This window comes from Tetrao urogallus (genome assembly GCF_951394365.1).
Source record: "Tetrao urogallus genome assembly, chromosome: 17".
Lineage (NCBI taxonomy): Eukaryota > Metazoa > Chordata > Aves > Galliformes > Phasianidae > Tetrao > Tetrao urogallus.
In genome coordinates, this window is record NC_136830.1 from 6230213 (window position 1) to 6256781 (window position 26569).

A 26569-nucleotide genomic window follows, 5' to 3' on the forward strand; every position below is an offset into this window, starting at 1 on the left:
TGGCCTGCGCCCTCTGGATGAAGATGCCACGTCAACTCCGCATTCAACACCGGTGTTGCATGAAGCCCTATCTATGTTTGCACTGCTGTGGGAAAGGGATGGGGCAGACAAGTCTCAGCCATTGCTGATATTCCTCCTTTAATTAAAATGAGCAGTGCAGATTTCTGGCTCAGTGCTTCTCCATTAATTGCATAATCTCTGCAATACCCTACATGTTTCAAAGCATCAACATCAGTTACCAGTCTTGCTTTAATTTAAGGAACACACCCTTCTTTCCAAAATGGTATTTCTATACAACGTGTAAGACAGTTCAATTTGCTCAGGAAACGTATTACTATAAAGCAGACTTAACACATTTTGGTATTCCTCCAGCCCAGAGCACTTACCAGACATCACAGTTAAACCATTAGGATCTCCACATTTAGACAACCTGCAGACTGCCTTCTTTCCCTTGCAGGATGGGGCAAAGCAAAACTAAATCCAGCAAGAGCAGCAATGTGGAATTTTTACACAGGGGATTTATTTTAAAAAAATACTCTCATCAACATTCTAGCATTTCTAACAAAACATATTAGAAGAGATGACAAAGGATTGTCAGCTCTCTTAAAACTTTAAATATAGACTTCAGATACTAGCTGCTTTAAATCAGAATGACTCTGTAAAAGTCTGACCTGTCCCTTGGATTGTAGGTGCAACACATACTTTTTTTTGCCTACAAGTTTTAGGCTGCATTACTCATTTAAAATGAAAACAAAAACAACAGCAGAAATGCAGATTCAGTGGGAGCAGATGATGTGATTGCACTACGAGAATGCCTAATGAGCTCTAGTACTTGAATAATCAAAGATCAACAGCAAAAAGCAAGCATACAGTTATAAAAAGTATTCTCAGCCTCATACTACAGCGGAAGCAAAAGTTACCTCTGCCAACTTAAAACCAAAGCCAATAGGATTTAATTTCTATGAAAATATTTAAGTCTTAAAGTCTCAGTAATCTAAATACACTTCTTTAGAAGTCATGATGATTGCTGTTTTACATTAAACTGTCATGAAATTAGAACGCAGTGTCAGACATCACTGCAGCTATTATATACACGGTCTCTACTTCTGTCTTTTGCCAAAACGCTGACTCCCATCTCTCTAAAGCTTAATGGCCAAGTGTGCTCCTCATCAGGCTTGAAGTTTCTCTGAACATGAAAGCAACCTGTGTGTATGCTCATACTACCTCCTTCCTCCAGCAGCTCTCTCCACGTTCAGCCCTTAGAGGAACCTGCCTCACCACTAGGCTCTGCTGGAAAGCTGCACAGAGGGTGTTCTGCAAGCACAGCCTCCTGCCTCCCTGCTGGGCCAACACAATGAACTCAGTAGGACCAGGTGGCTTGTGGACAACATAGGCAGCTCCAGAACTGGCTCATTTCATCGGAGGTGGCTGAATGCGGGCATCTACAGCTTCTGCATTCCAAGGCAAGGACCATACAAAAATTACAAACACCGTATGGTGATGAAAATACAACTCCTTTGAGATCTATGCTTTACACTGGATTTCTATTGCTGCTAACGACCATCTCCAGTTGTTTCTAGAGATCAGAAGGGAAGAAAGTTATTCAATTTTCTCCTGTTGTAATACGCTTATGAACATGTATAAAAAGTGGTCAAACCCCGATAAGGGTCCCTGCTTCTCGTTTATGTACAATAATTTAAGTCAGCTGAATACATCTGTAATACCTAAAAAAATCGTTTTATGATTTTAAGTCCTTCATGCATTATGAGGAAGTTCTGGATTGAAGTGATGGTATATTGGATGTTGCTTCTGTCTGGGACTCTGATATCACTCTCCTGTGGAGTCTGTCAGTGATTTCTCAAATCTTTAGTTTTTTAATAGTATCAAGTCTCTTTTTCAGCAGTTCTCCAATTTCCTGAACCGAGTGTTGGTAACTGCTCTGGACCTTCCCTTGCACAGACTTCGTAAACTTTTTTTCTTCCTGCAAAATGCAAAAGAGAAACCAGTAGCAGTTGTTCAAGTTCTCCCATGAAACTTTCCCCATCACCTCACCTCAGCAGGAAGCTTTGGCTGGCAAATACCAGCAGCAATATCCCATTCCTGAATCACATCAGAATTTTCACCAACAGGTGAACATGAGAACTTCTTTTAAAAGCACTTTTTAGTTCTGAATACACAAGGCTGCAAACACAGCTGTAGCTCTGAGCAGAGCTGTGCAGATGGCCTATTGCTGGATTTACTGCAGCCATATCAAACAACAGATAGAATCACAAACATCACAACTAAACACAGAAAAAGTCAAAGATTCCCAGAGGTGCTTCTGCTCAAATCCATGTGGATCTGACACACGGTTTTGGCAGGTCTACCTTGTGCAGCTGTTTGATGTCTTTCATAAGGATGGGAATATGGAGGAATCTCCCGACTCAAAGAACCAGAACAATCACAAACATCAACAACTATCTGAAAATACCTGATGTTGAAGCTTCTTTCATATTAGGAAAATGTACTTTAACTTTTACTCACAATCTCATACGTTAAAGTCTAAGATTTCCTTCCTTTGTTAGTTTTTAGTGGTTTTGTGGTTTGTTCTGTTTTTAAAAAGGTACTTCTACATCAGCTTCATACAACAACAAGAGAAGGGAAATTTGAAGTAGTGTGCTATGAAATAGAGGACAGGCTAACTGAAAAAATACAAGCTGGCTAACAACAGATAGGTGGATACAGTTCTGAAACAGGTGAATGCAGCATTTAAACCCTCCCCAGTTAAAAAAGCCTTAGGATCTTCCCAGACAAACATGTATGCCAGTGCCCTGTGGGTCAGATTCCCTACTTCAAGACAGATGCATCAGAAATCTCTTTTTATCCTAAGTGACAGCTCATAAGACAAGGCAAAGTCACTGCACCAGGTGAAAAACTACAAAAATACCCCAACTCACCATTCCAAAACTCAGTGTAGTCCCTAATATTTGGTTAATAGCGATTAAGTCATCCTTAACAGGTTATCTGTCACACACAAGCACACTGATCAGTCATATAACAAAGGAAGTTCTTACCTGTAAAAGCAGAGTGTCCTTGAGGGACAGCTCTTCAAGTTTTAGTGCAGTCAGAGTTATTTCAAGCCCTTTGATGTGATCTATTACATTGGAAGTTAACGTCTGTAGCTCAGTAACATAATCCAGAAAGTGTGTAAATACAGGTGGCTAAAAAAAAAAAAAAAAAGACATGCTTTTAATTTATAAACACATACTAATGTCTCTTGGTGACAATTTTATATGACAACTCAATTCATAATGCTTATTCTATTCCACACCCACATACCCCAATACTTAAGCTTAAATCTGCGTATCCAGATAAACACTACCAGTTAACTAGTGTACTGCAATGCATTCGCAGCAGGAGATCTGTGATAGTCTAACTGTATTTCCTGTTATAAAGTTGTCACACGATGTCAGAGATGTGGCAGAAAGCAGAAAAGGAGTTAAAAAAAAAAAAAAAAAAAGAGGTTGTAAAGTAAGCTCTAACAACACCAATTCTACAAGGCAGAGTTCATGCAAAATAGTTTGTTAGCATGCCATCAATCCTGATTTTTCTTTCCATTCAAATAGCTGGATTGAGGGATGGAAGTGGAGGAGAAAAAGGTATATTATCTACCATGGCTACAATGGTTTCTTTTTTTTTCTTCTTCTTTTTTTGCAGGTTGGATTTAAAAGGTCGAAGGACACCATCACAGTAACTTGATACCCACTGAGTGATGGAGATGGTCTGGAAAGCAAGGCACAGGTATGTTACAAGCTGCATTTACAGGAGGTTTCTAAACTCATTTTAGTGTACATACTGGAAAGACTCAGAATTCGCAAGAGCTCTGTTATCATGACTGATTAAACATGCAACTCACTGCTTTTTAGCCTCAACATTTCCACTCTACAGTGTTCCACAACTTTTCCTTTTCCAGAAGAAAAAAAAAATAAAAAAATACCTCAACAAAGAAAACTAAGTTTTCTAGCAGGTTTGGCTGAGTTTTCAAGGTGCCATCTTTGACTTCAATCAAGTCACCTTTACATTTATTGAACAAATCTGAAAAGAAAAAAAGGAAAGCCTTATTCAGGACATGCAGATCAACCAACCCAAACGCTCATTTTCTGCCCAGCATGTATCTTGGTGTAGCTCTGACTGCTTTGCAGACTAGGCTGTTATTGATAGATTTAGCTAAAGACGCTCACGACACTCCAGCTCCAAAGTTCCCCTCTAACTTGTATCTCATTACAGATGGTATCTCCACACAACTCTAGGACCAAGTATCAGGAAACAACAGTTGCTAAGATTAGGCTGCAAGGTAATGAAATGATAGTGCATTATGTGGATGCAGCAACTTTGTAAACAGACAAGGTAGGGGCACTCTCAGCTTTGCTCTCAAGCTTCTTTCAAAAGGGTCTGCAGATCCATTAATGCACTTTCCCAATGTGCAGCACACTTGGGAGCTTATAACACAAAGCACTTAATGACCAGAGTTTTTTCTTGGGTTACTACTTACCTGTTAGCCGTTCTATTAAAGACTTGAAACTATTCCCTATCCTCTCCTGGACTTCTGCTGAATCTTCTGAAAGAAAGAAAAAAGGCAGCTATGAACTATAGGTTCTGTATCTCCTGCTCTTAGAAAACTGGCAGGCATTTCAATGTAATTTAGTGCTAGCAGTGGAAAGCTAATGCAACTGCTTTCAGAGAGGATGCTGTATTACATCAACACACACCACAAAAATGAAGACAGGGATAAAGCATCGCGGTGCTGTCTCCCAGGTAACAGTGTCATTCAAAAAATAAAACAAGTCATAGTTTGGTCCACATCACCCGATGTCTAGCAGTTTTCAAAGTGGAAACATACCGCATTCCCTCCCACCTCATAACCATCTGGTTAAGCCCCTCCCCCTCAAGCACTTACCTAAGCCATTGGTATCTAGTTCATAAATATCACTAACAAGATAAAACAAGCTAGTCTGGCATTGACAGCTGCCATTACTGAAGAAGCCAGCCATTCGGGTAGGAGGAGGGCCAAGGACAGGATACTAGGCAAGAAGCAAAGAAAAAGATAAAGGTGTTGCAGCTTTTCCTTATCCAGAACACAGTGTTTGTCTCTGGCACATCTCTCAGTCAGATTCATACACTACAAACTCAGGGTCAGTTAAGTGCATTCTGCAGCCTGCTGGACGTTACAAGATGCATTCAGTTTTTCTGCTTGCATTCACGTTCATTTAATATTTGAGGATAGCTTTTTCCTTAAAGGGTACCTGAATTTTTTGTTCTAGAAACTTCTTCCCTGAATCCACTGCCGCTTCCAGCTGCTGAAGCAGAGATCGAATTGTATCAATCTTGGATGAGACGCCATTCTCTGCAGTCTTTTCAGAGTTCTTTGGTTGAATACTGTGACTAAGAGTTGGGAGTCCGCTTACTAGCCTTAAAGTTAAAGACCGGATTCGCAACCACAGGGTTTCTTCCTCCAGTGAGAGTTTCCTATGTTCTTCAGAAATGTCCCTAGAGAAAGGCACCAAATGTTTTCAGGAAAATGCTTAAGTTTTGCAAAGTTGCAAGCTTCACTCAGGTACAAAAGCCTACCTGAAGTTATCAAATAACGTATTAGGAGGAAAGAATGGTCAGAAATTCAGAAAACCATTAATATGTAAAAAGGCAGCACTGCTAGAAGTGATGAATGAATGTTAAATTTGCAGTTAGCCAGTCTAGAGAACATTCTGTTTACCCTGAAAGGATTTTCTTCACCATGTGCTGTAGGAAAAGGTACAAAACTACAGTTAAGGACATTTCTACTCACCTGTCTTTTGGATCCCAGTTAAACAAGACTGTCAGGTCTCTGTTGTCACGCAAATCTTTCCATGGAATGTCATCCTCTTCTGGGCTCAGACTCATGGACTTTATGCTTTCTTCTAAACTAGAAGATCTGTACATAAGATTAAATACTATTAGATCAAACATTTGATCACTGGAAACAAACACTTAAAAAACTGCATTCTCTCCACTGTTCAGTTCCTCACATGTCACCAGTGTTGCACTAAGTACAAAGAAGGATGCTGAAGGAAAGAGCAACCGAGAGCAGCTTTCGGGTTTTTGTCAAAGTGCTGCTTGGTCAATATTCTACATATGCATAAATCTTAATTTTTGTCACACGTCAGTATTGCATTTGCTGCTGCTGTACTTACATATTTGCTTCAAGTAAAAGGTCTAACAACATCCGTTCTGTGCGAACTTGTGCAAAGTGAAGGGAAGAGTTCAGCCTATTTCTAAATGCAATGAATTCTGGAATCTTCTCAAACGCACCGTATTTGTAGGCTTGAATGATGTATTCTGAGGTCTACAAGAAAGCACACACCAGCTTTGTATTAGTTACTTCCATAAATTCAGAATAGAATAGAGTTTAACATGGTCAATACCAAGAAATTTTCTGTGCTTTTCTGTGGCTTTCACTAACCCAGGTGTACAGAATCTGGCAAATGCTCAAACTGTGGGAGAATCTTGCAGTTTTGCTTATACCGGGCAGTGCTGTTAAGTAACCAAACCGACACTGAACAAAATCAGGTTGCTGTCAACACAGACTGAAAAATACTTATAGGTTGGGAGAGATGATTTTGGAAGTTTATATTTTATTGTTGTTTTTCAGACGGATTATTCAATTTGTTGTCTCACTATGAGAAGTACTTTCAGGCAAAACAGACACATCCCAGATTTTCTGGAACTGACTTGGATGTGCATCACCTATCACAACATAGATAAAGAAAATTACTCACACAATTTTTTCTTTCTCTTTATTAGTTGTTTTTTTTTTTTTTTTTTAATACAGTATCACAAGGTAATATCATGCACACGTGTTACAGTACAATCTAACCACCAAAGAAAGCTGCCAGTGTCCATAGGATAGTTTGCTTCCCCTCTGATGAAGCGCAGCAATACAAGCCACATAACTAACATCTCTCAGCTGTCCAAGTAATTTCCAGAAGATTTCTGTGATGAAGAAGTCCCAAACAAGCAGAATTTTTCACTGAAATATACAGTAACTGGAATGACAGAGTGAACAACTTATGATCCCTGTCAATAAAGACGGCTGTATTCTTAAATCAGTTTCTCCACAATGGAGAAATTCTGGCAGATCAAGTATTTTCTTCATCGCATGATTATGAAATGCACTGAAGATTAGAGGCACCAGAAAGTCCCCAGGGCAACCGAAATCTGTACTGTACTGACCAAGACAACCTGCCTGGAAGGGTTTGAGAGAAGAGGAGCTATCACTCACAGTTAAAAGCCCCCATTTTATTTTCTTTCCTCCCTCCAAAATAAGAAATGCCTTCTAGGTAGCTCTACCTTTTTCCTATGCAATTTGGTTATTCATACTGTATGAAAAAATATGCCAAATATTCAGCAACATACCCTCTGATACACAGCTTTGCAGAGGTCATTGTCAGGCTACGGGGCTGCACTATGGGTGCTAATTCAACTGCATCGACGTAGTTTTAAAATCCCCATAAGACACGTTGGTGTTCTGTTTGCCTGCGGATCTGGAGAAATTAAAGACGGACGGACACAAGAAAATTAGAGAGATTACTTGTGATTCTGCGTTTTTAAAGGAGGGCTATCATGAGAAGAATGAAGTTGCCCTTTTAGTATCAGTCAAATATAGCAATACTGCCTTTCATCTTCTCCCTGTTATTGGCATCCTCTCCCACAGCAGAAGTATTATGTCAGGACTGCATAGTATCCCAGAGGGCTGTTACTTATGAAACCCACTCTTAAGAGGATTCACTTTAGTTTGTTAAATTCAGCAAGTCCGGAGGACAACATCCAAAGTGGTCACTTGAAGTAGTAGCTAAGCATGTTTTTTTGTTTGTTTTTAATACCAGAACACTTTTTCATACTCCACATTTCCTGCTCTAGGCAGAGTCCCACGCACAGCAGAGAGCACTTGCAGGACACATTCCTTACATTGTAGCAAATATTCAGCTAAAACAATCTACAGAGAAGCAGGCAGTTGCTGAAATAAAGTAAGAAAAGGTAACCTTCATAGGTTAGTCCTCATTTACCACTGTAGTTAGATACTGTAATGGGACCTGAAAGGAAAGCTCATTCCAGGATTCCGATTGTGAAAGGGAAACCCCAGCAGAACCACTGCAGCACACAAACTAGTGGCATATTCTGACCTTGTGATATCGGAGACATTGTATAGTAAAGGACCATTCTTTTTTCCCCCCACTCCGTTCTTGACACATCCTTAGATGAACAGCATGCTGAATTGAGCCTTCTCCTCCTTCAGTCTGCACATTATGGTTTTTTTGCAGACACTTGCTATTTGCAGGCTAATGTGGCTTGTGATGGGTTTCTTACAATCTGAAGACAATAACTACTGGAACATCCAGAACCCATGAGATTTGGCTCAACTCAAGAACAACAATGGCTCAGTTCTTTGGCTGCAGTACTCCAAGAGACATGACATGAGCAGGATCCCAAGACACATCTTTGTCTTGTAGAGTGAAGCACCTAATACTGATTGCATTGTTTTTACCCCTCTGTGGCAATTTCAGCCTTTAAGGTGTAGCAGTGAGGCAAGTTGAACAATTCAGGCACCACTTTTCCAGCATTTCTCGACGATGAGCTGAGTAGCATTTTCCTGGCAACAGCACTTGGAACACGATTCAGTGGGCCTTTACTAGTGTGCATACACTGAGTTGCTGGAGACAGTTACCTTGTGCTCTGCAAGCGCCTTTATCATTCTTGACAAAGAGAATGACCATCTTCCTACTTCAGTCACAATGTTTTCCAGGGAAAGATGGTTTCTTGCTGCTTTACAATACAGTGTTCCCAAGCAGATAAATCACATCCAGTAGTTTCTTTCAGTTCACTTTTTTTTTTTTTCCACCTGGCACATTGCAGTGGAACATTTTGTTTAAAGAGTTGGTTCCAGGCATTGGTTCCAGGTATGCTCTTCACTGAAGTCATTCAGTACGTGTTAAAGACTGAACAAGTTACTCAAAAAAACCCACAACAAACTGCCACTGCCAACAACAGACATGTTGGAGAAAGCTGTTTGGATCCAGAGCTTCACTCTAGCACAAAACATTGTACTCAGTGTACCCAATGCAAAGATTCTTAGCAAGTAGTATCAGTGCTTAAACAATAAGCAAGTGAGGGAAGCAAAAGAGAGCGAGCTTCCACCACATGACCCACATACATCTCTGTGCATCCCACTCCCTACAGAGAAACGTCAGGCACGGGTCACAGTAACTCAGCATCTACCTTCTAGACACAGGTAAATGGCAGCTGGTACCTTGCACACAGGAATAATCTGCTGCCAACAGCACAAGGATATTCATCTGACAAATTACTGTCTGAGCACCTTCAGAATCTTTACTACTCAGTACAGATAATTCTTGTGTTTTTACCTACTGCTGAGGTGGTGGAAAAACTGCATATCTGCAGAGCCCCTGCAGCCAGTTTAGCCAGTAACTGGAAGGATTAAAACTGGATTGCACCTTTCTTTCTTAACTGTCAAGTGAAAATAATTTTCTTCCCCCAGCTCTTAGCAATGAACAAAGTGTAAAATATAAAAATAGAGACCATACTCCCAGCTCCTCAGAATGGGACAGTCTCACAAATCTTAGGGAGATGGACTAGTATTATACATATAGTTTCCTACTACTGTTCTGGACTATTCCCACCCCTCTATCCCCCCGCCAATTTGCCCAATGCATTTCTACCAAGATTACAAGAGAGTTGTTTACCATTCTCCCACTCAACCCACTTTTCAATCAGGACTAATTTAGACAAGTACTGTCACTAATCAGCAAGCTGCAAGTACGATAGATGCCTAGGTCACAGCACACATTTAGGAAGGTCCCCATCTCTTGGAAGAATTTAACTACTCTTCTCTCTCCATTCCATTCTCAAGGTTCTCATTCAAGACAACTTTCTTTTAATTCACACCATTTCACAGCGGTGAACTGAATAAAGCAGGTAGCTCCCATTAGCACAAGACCAGACTTAGCAGTTTGCTCCTATCACCTGAAAACAACGCAGTTAGTCATGACTTCAAGAGTTAACTTTTCCATTCTGAAATTCTCCCACATTGTTCTTTGCACTTCCATTTTCTGATGAGCATTCCCCACCACACGTCATCACTAAACCACAATGCCTCAGGTGAGTGCAATATTGAGCTTGTACAAATGTCATCAATACCTGGACCCACCACCCCTGGCTGCTGTGTGACTTTTCAAAGTGCCAAAAGTCAGATGACACCAGGACTTATTTGCTAGATTACGTCACACTTATAAATCACGATTAATTCATTTATAAATAATCACCACAACTTTTTGAGTATCCAAATTGGCTGGTATAATAATAAATAAAAAGCTACAGCAAAACTCCATCTAACAAGTTAAAAACCTTTGTAGTGAGAAATACAGGCTGAGACAACCTTCACTATGAACACAGAGCTGCATGTATTATTTCCCTGTGTGACTACCTACTACAGTTCTGTAAGTTCTTACGTATGGCACAGAATTCAGTATGGCATTATCAACATAACTGCCCTGCTATAAGGATGCAGAGATTTCTTTCAACTTACATCTTTCTGGTTGGAGTGGAAAAACCTGAGTGCAAAATTGCAGGATTGGGATGCAGCAGCGTAATGGCCCAGTGACTCTGCATAGCGTGTCAGAAGATAACTGCAACACAACACAGCACAAGTCAAACATCAGCACACGTGCTGGGGGAATTCTGAATTTCAAATGCAGCTCTGAATAGAGAGCTACAGCCCAATTCAGCTTTAGTGAAAAGTCTAGAGATTCAACAGGGGTACTCTCAACATTCATATTAAGTTTTAAACAGTAAAGGAAGGAATTCTTCACTGCATGTGGAAGCTCAGAGTTCTCGCTCATTTAATGAGGCAGATGGAGGAACTTTATTTTGACACTCACAAACACACTAATTGAGGCAAGGCCACTTGGTTGTGTTTGCTTTAACCGCTGTTCCCAAACTTTGCTCAGCAATGACCCAGGCTGGAACACCTAGCTACAACTGGCACCAAGATATATATTTCACAGATTTCATATTCATTTTTAATTAATATTCCTTAGGTCCAAAAATGATTAAAATCACACAGGAAAGATACTCTTCTAGAAGCAGAGCACACTGCAGCAGATACATTTTACATATTTCCAGAACGCTTTTACAGAACACAGTGAAAATCTGACAAATCTGCCATCATTCATAGGAACGACAACTGAAGATCTCAAACCACAACCAATTATTCTCAGTATATACTACCCACCCGATGGTGTCGTGCTGTATGTGTTTTGCATCAAGGCTGGAGTACAGCTCTGCAACCGGTTCAAATGCACCAAGCCTGCAGTAGATTCGAATGAGCAGCAATTTAAACTGAGCATTAGAAGGACTATGAGATAATCCTTCTTCTAAAAGGGTTAGGCACTGCCACACAGCCATCTCTTCACCTGGTGACAAAGATAAAAACACAGGTGTGAACAGGGAGGGGCGCTCCACACTGACAGCACTATTCACATCAAATCTCCCTTCCTCCTTTTGCACTTCGCTCAGCACGTTCCCACACCAGCACTACAGCTGGTGGAAGAATAATTCTTTACAGGGAATATCCAGCTCACATCTGCACAGAGCACAATCCTCACTTACCAGAGAGACATTTCTGAGATTATGAGACTAATGAAGCAGAGCAGATGAGAAGTACAGAATCACTAAAACCAGAGCAATGAGTCTCAACAGAAATCTAGAAGCTAGGAATCCAGGAGACAAAGTACATCAAGGGGAAAAAGAAATATTTTTCAAAACACCTCTGGTATCAGAAGGGAGTTGTCAGCATTACTTGTGTAAAGGGAGAGAAAAATATCTACATGGTGAACTTGGAACAAGCTTCTAGGGATGGACAACACTGAGCTGCATGAATCAGCAGAACTCCACCAGAACTTACACAAATTATATAAAAAAATTAAATCCCTTTGGAGGTTAACAAGATTGAGAGGGTCCAGAAATATCACACAGCAAGAAGAAACTGAAAGCTATGGGACTAACAAGCAATGCCAATGCACAGTGGCCACACAGACACAGTCTGCCTACCCACAACCATCCCAGGTGGTATTAAGCAAACATAGAGACATACCTTCCTCTAGCCACAGGTCAAGCAGCAGGTGAACTGCAAGGAGGCAGTAATAATCTGAAAACTGCAATTCAGTTTTCAAACAAGTTTTCCCTAAAAAGAAAGACAAATTTCCCCTGAATTACAGAGTTAAAGAACTACTACGCTGTCAGCTGTTTCTCACATTGCCAGCACTATCAAGTGGCACAGACACCTGGCAGATGATAACCACTGCTCAATTTATAAATCTCAGAAGTTTTCTTTAAAACTAAAACAACTCATGCTTTATATTTACAGTTTTTTCCCCTCAATTCATTGTGCTTGAATTGCTAAAGCAACACATTTTATTTTGTCTAACATTACGCTTCCTTGGTTCTTCTGTTCTTGGATTCAAACTCCAGATAGAAGCACTGAAAACAAATCAATAGTTTTCACACAAATTCAGGTTTTTTTTTTTGTCTTTCTGATTACCAGTGAATTCCCATTCATGATTTTGGAAAAAAAAAAAGTCTGGCCACTTCATATGTTAACATCTGCTAGAAGAAAGAACTTTATAACTGCAAGATTTAAACACTGGTAATAACGCCTATGTTTCTGTCCTATACACACCATTGATAAAGCCTGCCTTGCTCACAGGCACAGACAAGCATAAAAATGTACCAGCTGAGCTACTCAGGAATGTCTCATCTACTTCAAAGATACAAATTGAAAAGAAAAAAAAAGGAAACAGAATTCAGGTGCCCAAGGATGTAATAACAAAGAAGAAAACACGGTGTTATCTAGCTGCACAATGGATGTTACACATACAGGCCATCCGTTTGTGCTGTCACACTCCCCTGGAAAAAACCTCTAAAGCTCAAAAAAAGCTACAACACTGGTTTCAAAGTTTGTCCTCACCAAACTCCAGTCCATGGTGGTATCTTAACATTAACTCCCGGACCACAGTCAGCTTTTGCTTCTTATCCATGGCATGATAGATACCAAGCAATCTGGAGAGCTGCACCACACACAAGTGTTGCTGAAGAGCTTTGATATCGGCTGGCAGTGCGATTTCACTCTCTGTTGTTGATGATAGAGGGATTACTTCCAGCAATTGACTGATGAACTGGAAGAGAAACAGTTGTCAAATTTTGCAGGGCAGCTGGGATTACACAAACAGAAGACATCATTTCCTCTCTCAAATCAAGAAAAGCAAATGAGGTGGAAGTGTCAGTGTAAACCACAACGTCACACTGAAATCAGTAGCTAGAGAGCCTGTTTTTTAATTTTTAATTTTGGTGAGCACAAGTTATGGCTTTGCTTAATAGCTTAGCTTAGTTCATCAAACAGACAAAAAAAAAAAACACAGGAAGTTTCCAATACACTGACATACAAGGGATTTCAAGCACTTGGTAACACCCAAAGTAATAACAGATGCAATTCAAATAATCTGTTACTGAAAGTCTACAGCATACTTAATGAGAAATTGTGGTTTTTGTGCTAATTATTACATTTTCTTTCAAACCCAAAGCACTGCAGTGTACCTAATGACATCACCATCTGATTAATTTCTTTTAACTTGTAAGAAGAGTGTCTCACTGTTTACAGTTTTATTTAATGGAAGACAGCAGATTGCTCACAATACAATCAGGATTGGACAGTTTTTTTTGTTGCTGCCTTAAAATTCAACAGTGTTTACAAACTTAAAAATGGGTTTAATTTAATGAATTCGGCTTTACTACATTTGATCTTTAAATAAAATAACTACAAATGCAAGGGAAAAAACACAAAACAAATCCATGCCAGGAATAACAGGCAGGTAAGAGGAACACAGCACCATGCACAAGAATTCTAGTTTTCCTGGGGATTTGACAAATATTTGCAGTTTGAGATTTTACTGACTAGTGCAAGAGCAAACAAATTGCTATACTGCATATATTTCAATTCCTGCCTTTAGAAATTCAAGACTGATGTGAAGATAACAATTACTGCTGGAGTATCTACATGTTTTCAGTGGCCAAGAAACATCGCTATGATTTTTTTTCGTTTTTGTCCCTGAAAATTGAGATTAAATCTGTTCAGCGATTCCAGAGTTACCTTGCAATGGGATCACCACTCCCCAGATCATGAATTAAATGTGTTACTGATCACAGCTGCTGCCAGTGGGTAAGAACACACTTTTCACTTAATATATATCAGCAGCAACCAACACACACCCAGGCCACCATTGTGCTCATTAGTAAGGCTGTAGGCTTACATTAATAAAGTTTACAAGTCAAGAAAATATTTTAATAAACTAAGAAAACAACGATACTTTGTTAACAAATATTTTAATGAAAGGCCTCTGGCTGATCCAGGATTCTCCATTTGGCCGACCCAGCGCTAAATTGTACACAATGGCTTTGAGAAACAATGAGATGAGTGACGGGATTCCCAGCTGCTGAAGTCATTCAACAAGCTGCTCATGACTCTGCACAGACTTTTAAATTGAAAAGAGCTCGTTTCAAAACGATTCTGGAAAAGGTGCCACAGTTCTGTTAGTCACCGCCTGATCAGTATCAACATGTCCGTTCTGCAACGTTGCAGCACAGTATAACACGCAACGACCTACCTGGATCCATCTTTCCAACCAAACATGTAAATTTAACGAGGAAAAATAAGGGATAGATAAGGTAGGAAAGGAGAAAGATGTTTTGTGTAACAAAAGCTGCAGTACAGAGCAAACACATCTCCCCTATCCACTATTCTAAATAGATCAAGCTTCAGCTTTTTCCATCTCTTAATAGGACACAGAGGTACCTTAACAGAGCAGTACAAGAGTGCAAACGAGCACACTCTAGTTCATGCCAGCATCTCAGACTTTCCTCACCTTTGTGTATTGGCTGCATGGGAGGAGATCCACAAATACTTTGAGATCAGTGAAACAACAGGGCTTGTCCCCAAATTTTTTGAAGTACTGGAACATTAGTTCTTCTGGATCACCTAGGAAAAAGGGCCAGTTCATCTTTTTCATATGCTTCAAAAGCTGAAACTATAAGATCATTTTGAGAAACACTTGATAATTCATTTTTAATTTGGGATTATGCAGAGATTTACAGCCCTATTTGCTGCTGACTTTAACCAATGCTCACTGTCTTTAGTAACCAAAGACACACCTTAAGAGCTTCAATCAAGCTACTTTGGCAGATAAGAGCTCAGTATAATAGGCATGCACGCACAGTCCCTGCTTATCTAACTCATTTAGGAACTGGTAATCACAGATATTGCTGTAATCACATTCTCTCCTTCACTGACTCCCTGACTGCAGTTTTTAAATGCAAGTTGTCAAAAAGCAAATCCTGGTATCATTGGGAAAAAACAAACAAACAAACCCCCACAAAACACAGCAACAAAACATCCAGAGATTACAGCTAACCTGAAGGACTCTGTACAAAAGCAGTGCATCAGGAATGCACTTTTCATCACAATGACACTGATCATATGCTCCCAAATTCAATAGATCCTTTAACCTGCTTACTTTCACAAGCCCTGCAGCAGTCTGGAACAACTTCCCTTTTTTCAAGGTTCATCTTCTAATGCTTTCAAAATTCTTTATGTTACTGAAACCAGCACACACAATGTCAGAACACACTGCTGAATTAAATACATGCTGAATTAGATACAAAGAGGTTGCTTTGTGTTCTCTCTCCAAAGTTAATGGCTCTTACCTAGCTTATATTCATCGTTACAGCCTCTGCAACGCAGTCGTCTGATCAGCTCCAGTTTAGCTAAATATGGGCCTCGAAGTGGCCGAGTGCTCTTAGATTCTTCTGTTATTCTCTCTTCTATAAATTTCACAGCTTGCTCTATAGAATAGTGCACCTCTCCTTCCAAAGAGCTGTACAATTAAAGAGACAAGATTTTTATTTTCCCCCATTCCGAGGTCATTAACAACATGTGTTCAAAGTACTCCCAGAACGCTCTTAAGGAAATCTGGCATGATGGATTCTCTAATTTAATAACATAAAAAACATGAACTGGAAGAGCTCTATGCAGTACAAACCACTATTTATACAGCTGTTTCCAACAGACTTGCCAGCCTCCAAAACAAAGTAGGGAGAAGACATCATCTGGAGCCTGATGTCAGGAAGTCAACCAGAGACAGAGACAGCACTGAAGGGAAAATGTTCTCTCTTTTTCAAAGGAAAAATTCACAGCAGAACTGTTGACTTACTGTTCTTCTTCCAGAGGAGGTGTCCAGGATTCATCTATGAGTTGAAATACTGAATCAAAGTAGGTTATATAGAACTGCCAATCATCTGAGCTGAAACAAAAAGCAGACACAGAACAACGTTTAGGGAACTGCCAAACCAGTAACTCACTTCCAAAACTGCAAAAACTGAATTTAAGGAATAGCAACGATTTATATTACAAAAACTACAAGTATACTAGGAATCATTTCTCCTTTAATAGATCTTGCAACTACAGTTCTGATAAAGCCTCTTCCCTGTGACCCCCCCCCCCCCCGCACATTCTCCATCCCATTTTGTTGCCTCTTTCTCAACCACTGGAGTGTAAATATTTGAAAATACTCTCAGAACCTCTGATATTCTTCTGCTTTAACCACCATTTACGAGAATTACTGAGGAAGGCAATTCACAACCCGTCAGGGATTTTTCTTGAGTCCTCAATAAGATTGCAGAAATGTCTCACTTTTTCAGCAGCAGCCTTCTTGACAGCGCATTGCACTCTGGCCACCTACACAGCTTCTTGTACATTGCCATACACTTGTTCTCACGGCTTTGGAGCTCGCTTGTCAACTTCTCTAAATTAAAAACAGAAGGGCAAATTTATTTAATCAATGCATTTCCTTCTGTTATTATAAAGCTTCAAAGCAAGTTATTATAGTCGAGAATGCAAAGCAGTAAGACAATACAAGACTCAAAGACTGGAAAGACCAAATTTCCTACGCAAATCTTCACATCCCAATTCCTTAAAACTGCAAGAGCATTTTAATCACCAGAAAGAAACAGACCACAAACATCAAGGCTATAGCAGACGTATACTCTTGTAAAATTAATTGTGGTGATTCTTAACTATTGTAAGCATTTGGGTAAAATCAGTCTGTACAAGTGGACCTCCAGAATTTGCTTCAATGTTTGAAACTGGTGCTAAAAAGCAAGCTTGCTTATAGGTGTGTCCCTCCTCCCCCATAGCCAGTGGACAACCTGAAACAAAAGAGCTATTTTTCCATCACATCTGTGATTACTGATGACAGAATAAGTTACCTCCTAGTTTTCCTCTCACAACATCTAAGGCTTCCTGATATTTCTCCAAACGTTCCAGAATCATGTAATAAAGTTCAACCTTAGAAAAAAGATTAGACTGCAATTAAACTTGCTAGTAAAACAATGTACAGGTATGCCAAGAAATAAAGCAACTTGTGTTACTGTCATTAGAAGGAGAAGACAGCAAGGACTGCACAGTTATCTTTAGCATCCCAAGGGTGGAGCACTCAGGAATGTAGGTCTTTTTTCCATTATCAGTCCTAAAATGTCTCTGGGGCCTCCCAGGGAGCAAAAACAAGTACTTCATCAAGTCGAATCAAATGCCAAAGAATTTCCTTGGCCACTCTTTCACATCCCTCCCCACCCTCTGCTTCTTCTCCTTCTGTACCACCACATTCACATTTAATTCCAGAACACTACTGACTGTTATCTTCGCAAACTTAAAATAATTAACTTCCTTTAACACTGCACTCCGTCTCAAAAATGTTGAAATAGAGCTGAAAAAACATCCGCAACTCTTACTTCAGCCTCAGCTTCGATCTTATCCTCTTTTACCATTTTTTCCACCATTCTCTCCGCTAGTGGCAAAAACATCGTCTTTGAGAGGTTTTCATCCTGTGCTGAAATAGACTAGAGAAAGGAAGAACTGCTGTAACACATCATCAGCTTTTGTTAGTCCCACACATTGCTTTCCTCTGCACTCCATGAGAAGAGAGCAAAACTGGATGCTTTAATCCCTCTTCCCCATATTCAGAAACACCATCCATACACATGGAGAGCAGCCACACTGTTAAACAGGCAGCAATAAAACTAGCGAGCTGAAACACTCTCTGAACTGCACTGCCTAGAGATTCATGCATCTAGGCACACCACAGCCATGGCAAACAACACATAGCAAGAACACGCTTGGATATTTCACAGCACGGTATTTTGGAGAACGTAATCAACAAGCCCATGCTTATTTGCTTGGCCAACACTTTGTCAGGTTATTTAACTACTGCTTGAATCTATTGTCTCAACTAACACAGCACAGCTTATCTGCTGTCTGTCACTGCAGATTTTCTGCAATCTGAAAGACAAGCTAAGGCCAGCACCCCTAGAGCCTTTGTAGTCTAGGTACAAAGAGGCACAGTTCTGCCTAAGAGGCTAGAGACAGTACCTGCCTAGCTTAAAAGCTGGCAGGGTAATAGCCAAGATAGGAGAAGAAGTTGTGAAACTGTAAGACAGACCAGTTAAGCTGCATTTAAAAAAAAAATACAGCATTTGTTTTGAACCATGTTAGTAATGTGGTTTCAGGAAGGTCCCACCGTCCCAGCATCATACAGAAATGGCTCTGGCATTTTACTTAAGATATCTCTAACACTTTCACTCAAACTATTTCTATGTTTGCAGTACAGCTGCAGTAAAAGTCAGACTAATTTTGAACAATGTACAGACCTGCATAATCAGGCTCATCACAGACCAAAAATAGTATGGATTTTTGGGTACGATCTTATAAAGTGCCATTCCAGCCTGAAAAATAAGACAGATTAATTATTCCTAAAGCATCTGTTCATGAAGTCTCGTGACAGACAATGCAAGTTAAGCAGCAATGATGGCAACAAGCAACTTGAAAACAGCAACTAGATGGGAGAGCTTTTAATCAACCCGTAAATCCTTCCTGTCCATAACACACTGCTGGAGAAGAAAGAGAGCAAAAGTTTCAAGGATGAAAACTTTGAGCAAGTTTGACAAGGAGCAGCAATGAGCATGTGCACGTATGACTGCCTGAACAGATGACAGCTTTAATTAGAAATGGTAACTGCATCAGGAAGCAGATTTATTTGCTAAGAGCAAAGCAAGATATTTCTAGCACTGATTTTTTTTTTGGGAGGGGGCTGCAAAAATTGATTTGGACTTATGCAGCAAGCAAGAAGAACAGGCTTTAAGTCTTTAACATTGTATTCACACACACACACACACACACACACACCTTTTTAGCAATAATCCTTTAGCTTGCTGTTACATAACCATCAGTGGAATACCACACCCTACCAGAGGGCGCAAGATTCAGACCTTAACACACAGTCATGCCTTCTTATCAGGTCACCTGAATATAGGTAACACCAAAAAGCAGATCTCTATTAATCAACATCCAGGCTTATGGCCAGATACACAGTAATGCTGTATTTTTAATCTTTCTTAGTACACTTACATAAAGTTTGCCACCTTGGTAAACATCATGTACATCAATAGCTTTGCCCCTGTCTACAACTTGAACTCAAACAGCTTACAAGCTGGGCTACAATGGAGAATAACACTACAGCTTAATATATTTTCCTTCAGTTATTCAAACCATGCATATAAAAATTCAAGTCACCTTAACACAGCAGAAGCAAGGAGTTTAAGAGTCATTTACTTGGCTCTTTTTTTTTTTTTTTTTTTTTTTAAATACAGAAGAGTGAACGCACATGTTTTGAAAAGAATCTTCTCCATTTTTAGGCATTCTCCAGGCACCTAATTTGGAAGTGATGAAAACAAAACTAACCAGCATGACAATGCTCTGCCAACTGAGAAGATGAACTTGAAGTACTTTTTGTTGCGATTCAGTGAAGGCAAACATGTTCAAGCCTAATTGTATGCTAGATTTCAAAGGTAGGAGCATGGGCAAGATTGCTTTTCCTAAAGACAACAGTAAATTAAGGAATAAATCAACACTGAAAGCATGGAACAGAAGATCTTGCTAGACCTTCTTGTACCTATTCCCAAATTGCTTTATAATACACTGTAAGTACCACAGTGTTCAAGACAGAAAAGACAAAAACCTCCTGTTCCAAAATGGCCCATCAGAGCACATATGCACACATTCTACTCCTGTGAAATGAAACATCAGTCTTCATATAACCCATTCCCTAAAATAATGGTGTTTTCAGCCCTTCTGCAAAAACAGAGCACAACTTCTGCATCAGCTCAGCCTATCTCTCTGGATGATTACATGCACCTTGAAGAGGCATTAACAGTTTTTTAAATAAACAAACAAAAAAAGGCTTGTGACACCTCAACAAGACTAGAACATGAACCATTGATCATACCTGTTGCATCTTCTTGTATTCTCCAACCCTGGCATAGGCCATGAAGAGATGAGAGTGATACTCTTCACTGTTGGGGACTTTCTTTACAGCTGCCTCATAAAGTTTAGTTACAAGTTCCGCTAAACCAAAACCAGATGCTTGAGTTAAGACACATTTGGGACTACATTTAAAGTACAGCCACCTAAAGATAGCAACAGTGATACTTTGAAGAGTAACCAAATTATACTCATTAACCACAGAAATGATACTCCTTTAAGACCCCAAGCACTACAAACAGTAGACTAAGGAAAAAAAAAAAAAAAAACAAAGAACAGAACAAACCAAGAATAGTTTAACAGCAACAACTGGACTGCTCAGAAATGTACTTAAGTACTTTCCTTGAGCAAATTTATCTGCTTTGGACTATTAAGCTCAATCAAAACCTTCTGGTCCTGGCAGAACGACTCCATGTGAATTGCGCATCAAAACACAAAACACTTTCAGAGCCTGATATCAAGTCAGTTACTCTTACTGAAGGTTTGCCCAAGAGTTCTCACTCTTCTCTGTTGCACTCTTAGGAAGTGAAATACTTCACACTGTATTTCTTAGCAGTAGGTCTATATGACAAAATAATTAGGACACTATGGTAGGCAAAACTTCTCATCCTTCCAATATTTTTCTTCTTTAGACATACGATCCTACCTCTACTAAAAATCCTAAATACTGAAATCCTACCTCTACTAAAAATACTAAAAATGACATGCGGTGTGGCTTTCGCATAGCTTACACATCACTGACATCTGTTTCTGCAAAAGTTGTTCCACACCACTGTCATTTGCTCCTGCAATTCAACAGGAAATGCTATCGCCACCAAGAAACACAAGCTGACAGAAACAACTGTAGAGCTGTAGGTAGCAGCACGTGAGGTCTGGATTCTTTCATACAATTTCATGCAATTTTACTCAGTCAATCGTTCACAATTTCAAATTTTATAATACTGTAATGCTACAAGGACCTGATTTCACAAAGGTAAAAATCAAATGGGAGACCAGGATTTCCCTTCTGTTTATTACACAGCTTATCAAGGTCTGAACCCCTTGACTACAGTCTAACAGCATAACAGATTAGTCATCCCTATTACATACAACAACAAATCCTTTCACTTAAACAACAAAATCAGTAAACTCATGCTGATCATGATGGACAGTTATGGCATGCCATTCTTTTATAGGAACTGCGCACACAATAATGTTAACAAGAGAAGCCTATACAAAGTTCTTTGCTTTATGGCGATCAGTGGAGCCTTAGAGATATTTGTGACGTGTCATTTAAATTCCCCAGCCCCTTAATAACATGCTTGAACACATCCGAACTCTGGACTTCATACACTTCCCATGAGTTGGTCATGTATACTTTTGAAAGAACATAACTATGATTTTTAAGAGAAGCAAAGGAAAAAGCTTACGTCTATGCATTTCCCGGTAAAGAATAGTTAGTGCTTGCAAGGAATTATCATCTGTGGGTTCAAGTGCTGCTACTTCTTGTGCCAGAGCATACGCTTCATCTTGCTTGCCAGTTCTCTGCAAGCCAATTGCCTTTAGAACCTATTGATATAACACAGAGGCAACTGTTAAAAACAAAGTTAGCAGTTACCAGTGAAAATCTTCTCATTCCTCAAGAGGAGGTTTGCCCAAGCACCTAATTACTTCTAGAGAACTTACGTTTTTAATGAAGTGGAAAATTTCCAAATGCAAGCTGCATCAAATAGCATGGCTTTCTATTTCTTAATACACATGCAGGCCACTAAGGCATCATCTGCAACTCAGTTTTTCCTACCTGCAGGCTCAAAACTGACCAGTCCTGCCAATTTTCATTTTTTTCTTTTAATAAGTGGCCAGAGAAAAGTGACAAAAATGAGATTCGAGTCAATGACACTCGCTTCAGCCTGGGAAGCCCCCAAAACGTGGAAGTGATACAAACTGTAGAGGAAAATCCATAGGGAAAAATAGAAAGATATTCAAGTGTTCAAGAAACTGAGGAACAAAACTCTTCTCCCTTCAGCAGGGGCATAGCAAGAAGGACTGTGAATGAGGAGCAGAAGAGCAATGCCTCAGAAAATACCTTATTATGTTTCACTAAAATTATGCCTCCCAAATAAACTCCTACTAATAGGTACCTCAACTGAAGGTCTCAAAGAGGCATTTTTAAAGGCACAGCTCATCTGCCTTGGTTGCTCGCAGTGGCTCTGATAGGGATCTAGACAATTAGCAAGTGCAGCCACTTACACCAGTCAGCAGAGGCACCTCCCTTGGAGGATCTGCAGGATTTTTCAGGCAAACAAAGAATTGCATGAATTAGAGTAGACAGATGTTCCAGAGTGTTCAGAATGCACTGCAGTCTCTGGAAGATCAGACCACAAAAAAGCACAGCAGAGCACTGCAAGTCCCAAACTAGGCTCAACCACAAGGTCAGTGAACAACCACACTTACCTTTGCACAGTGAAGATCCTTGTGTTTTTTGAGCAGTTTATCTGCTTGCTGGATTGCCATTTTATTATTGCCATTATCAAGGTAATCTGCGTAAGAAGAACACACACAGCATTAAAACAGAACACAAAACCATTCTAGAAGGCTACCTCTAATTATACTGAAGGCTACATGTTGTCAGGGCAGCAGTGCAAAATGCATTTTCCCTGTACAATTATTCCTAAACCAAACAGTCAGAAAACGTGTCACTTCATAGACTGAGAGATCACCCTGCTGTACTAGTTCTAATCATCCAAACAAACAAGCTTCTGTAATTACTCCACGCAGGTCATCATACCAACAAAAGAGCTGTATGACAGAGCAGGTTCTGCAGCAATAGCCCTTCACTAGAAACTGAGATTTCACTCTTCACTGCAGGAAAAGAAAGAATTAACTGGGTGTGCTGCTGGGAGATTTTCAATGACTTTTAATGGGCAGTAAGTCAGAAACAACACGCTTGCAATCTATCAAAGTATTAAGTGAGATGAATTGTCCACATGCTCTGTATTTGAGGCAGAGCAAGACTGTCCCCTAATAGAATACCACTGTGCCTTAACCAGAGCAGTTCTAAAGACAAAGGAGTGGAGATATTCTGCTATCCAGTTGCACAACACTACAGCTGTAAAAAAAAAAAAAGAAAAAAGAAAAAAAAAAAAAAAAGAAAAAAAAAAAAGAAAAAAAAAAAAAAGAAAAACAACCCGCCTTGAGACCATTTTCTCCTTCTTTCAGCTTTGTATTTTAAATTTCAGCTTCCCCTACACCACATTATCATGTTTCAGACAATTACAAACAAGTAACTCTAACTTTAGGTTAGAGCATGGGCCCAACACTCTTTCCCTCCCTCAAAAATTAATCCTTATTAACCCAAACCTAGCAGAAAAACCAAGCTGCAGCTGACAAGCCAACAAGGAAGGGTCTGCTTGTGCTGTTCTGGCCTCTCCCCTAACAAATTACGAGCAGATCTAATGCTGAAATATTGAAATGACATTATACATCCTTTTCTCTTCAAGATCGCAGCTCTCATTATGAGATAGAACTCTTAATGAGTCAAGAGGTGACCTTTAGCAATTCCTCGGTACACTGTTCAAAATGTGCATCTATACTACTGAGATTTATATTCTACAGCTTTAGAGTTTGCTTCCAGGGCCAAGTGGTGCAGATTTAAAGTAGAGCTAATTGGACTCCTGAGACCATACAGACAAAACCTCAAATGAGGCTGCCTGCCCGCACCAACCAAAACAAAATGCTGCTGTATCAGATATTCAGACCATTTGAAACTGTAACACAGCACCGTTACACCAGTTAGCTGCCAACCTAAGGAAACCTGCGCATCACATTTAACCTTAAAGCTTCAGCAAAGACTTCTCAGTGAAGAGGTTTTAAATATTCTGCAACACAATATCCCAGCAACCTCTCCACGCACAGGCAGAGATTTCTTGATTTAAGGATCCATGTTATAAAGTTCCACTCGCACACAAATTACCCGCCAGCCTGCACTGCCTGCCCTGGGATTGTTTAACAGCTAGCTGCACCGATAGCATCTCTGCTTCAGGTCTTCTGAAGTAAATCAAATAAACCACAAGCCTCTCTAAACTGCACAATAAAAGGATTCTATTTTGCAACAAGGAATAAGTTTGTTGGAAGCCAAAGCAGTTGGCAACTCCTAAAGAAATTCCAACTACAGGAAAAGAATGTTTAAGTCTAAGCTAGCTACAAGTCTGCGGTGGTTACGTTCAATGGCTGTAAATGCAACATGTGGACCTACAGGTGAAAGCAGACAAAAGAAGACAAATGGTAAACTTATCTGTCAACGAGCCCCAGCTAATCAAGGAACAAGGTGCAAAATGAAAAGCACTTTTGAAAGTAAAAGACCAAACTTCAACCTCATTCTGCACCTCATCACCTTCAACCTCATCGCCTGCCGACAGCCTCTGTGAAGTTGTGCTTCTGCCTGTGTAAGGAGCAGCACCAAAAAGGAGTTCAGACCTCACAGAGCAGAAGTAGCAGAAAGCATTTTTAGATCTCTCTCATCAACAGCTATGCTCCAAAACCAATGCAAAGAAATGCCTATCACCTGGGTTAACATCAGCTGCATCGGTTTAAGAACAGACATTACATAATATAAAGCAAAAATAACTGCATGCTAGTAAATATGGTAATTGCAGTACATACAAAAAAGAAATTGTTAAACCGCATGGCTGTGACCAATGATGCAACAAACTTTAAAACACAGTTTGGCTTGATAAGAAAAGCAATCACAGAGCTTCCCTGGGTTTCTCCCGAACTCAACAGATGCAAACCTGAACCCAGCTGTTCTCCCTGCGACAGCAGCGCCCAGGCAAAGGGCAGCCCAAGGCAGCGGCAGCTCGCCACGGCCCTGCAGGGAGAGGTACTGAAAGGAAACGTGAGCGTGTTCTGGAACTGCAATCCGTTTTGCTGTTTCAGAGCAGGAATGACACCGTAGCCCGGGGAAGCAGATTTTTCTCTTTCTCTGTATTTGCATACACACAGAAACTTGCTAACAATTTCTTAAGCAATCTCAACTGTACGCAACAACCCTGGAAACGTTTCGGGGCAGCTCATCCGAGAGCTTTCCCAACACTACCGCTCCTCCTAACGTCGCTCATCTTCAAATTAATTTCCCTAACAAAGTCATTAGTCCGTGCCACTCAGCACGCAACTTTAAAGCGCCCGTGACCGCTCGTTTGTTTTCGTTACACCAATGAACCGACCCGTAACCCCAACTCCCCACGCACAGCGATGCGCAGGGCAGGCGCGGGACCGAGCAGCTCCGCTAAGAAACCAAACGCACAGCAACAGACGGAGGTGCGGGGAGCGCCGAGAACCGCACGGAGCGCGGTGGACGGAGCCCCGAGCCCGGCACGCAGCCGGGAGCCCCGGCACCGCGGGGCGGGAGGCCGCAGCGCCGGGCGGAAGGGGCGGCCTGGCGACACACACCGGGCCCGCTCGCCGCCCGCCCCCCCGCCGAGGCCCCACGGATCCGGTCAGCTCCGCGGGGCGGCGGCACTGCACGCCGGGCCCGGCAGGGAAGGGATCGCGCGCTCCGTACCGTAGATGGGCCGCAGGCGCCGGTCGTTGGGGTCCTGCACATGGCCCCGCGCCGCCATGATGAGAGCGCAGAACCGCAGTGCGCAGCCGCCGGGCCGGGCCGCGCCGGGGGCGGGGGTAAAAGGGACGGGCACGAAGCGCTCCGCCCGCCCCGCTGCGTTGTGACATGGCTGCGGGGGCGCGGCGAGCTGGGCCGGGGGCTGCGTGCGGCGGCGGCAGCGGCAGCGATAGCGATGGCATTGGTGCGGTGCTTGTATTCATGTAGCTCGCAGCCGTGCCGAAACGTGTTAGATCTGAAACTGCCGTGCGGCTTTAGTCGCTTTATGCTAAGTTAGGGTCTTATATCTCTGGGAGCACTTGTTCCCCTCATCTCCGTGTGAGGGTCCTTGGGCTGGTGCGTTGATGTGGCCGTTGGTTCCTCGGTACCGCCTGGTGACGTGTGAATGTTAACCTAGACAGTGCCAGTGTGTAGCACTGATGGGTCAGACTGATTTTATTTCGTTCATAGAATCGTAGAATGGT

General features: G+C 41.0%; 1 protein-coding gene across 1 annotated transcript; it reads right to left on the minus strand.

Annotated features, from left to right (window-relative positions):
- Window positions 1–1858: 1858 nt before the first annotated feature.
- NAA25 (N-alpha-acetyltransferase 25, NatB auxiliary subunit) lies at window positions 1859–26106 on the minus strand (the record flags this gene model as incomplete). Its single annotated transcript, XM_079543811.1, has 24 exons — window positions 1859–1981; window positions 3054–3200; window positions 3652–3762; window positions 3977–4074; window positions 4532–4597; window positions 4937–5060; window positions 5283–5526; window positions 5822–5947; window positions 6207–6358; window positions 10616–10715; window positions 11321–11501; window positions 12182–12271; window positions 13055–13262; window positions 15006–15118; window positions 15844–16013; window positions 16350–16439; window positions 16829–16940; window positions 17404–17482; window positions 17926–18033; window positions 18841–18915; window positions 20475–20593; window positions 21919–22057; window positions 22943–23028; window positions 26049–26106. 24 exons carry the CDS (start codon window positions 26104–26106, stop codon window positions 1859–1861), a joined length of 2919 nt encoding a protein of 972 aa, XP_079399937.1.
- Window positions 26107–26569: the final 463 nt, after the last annotated feature.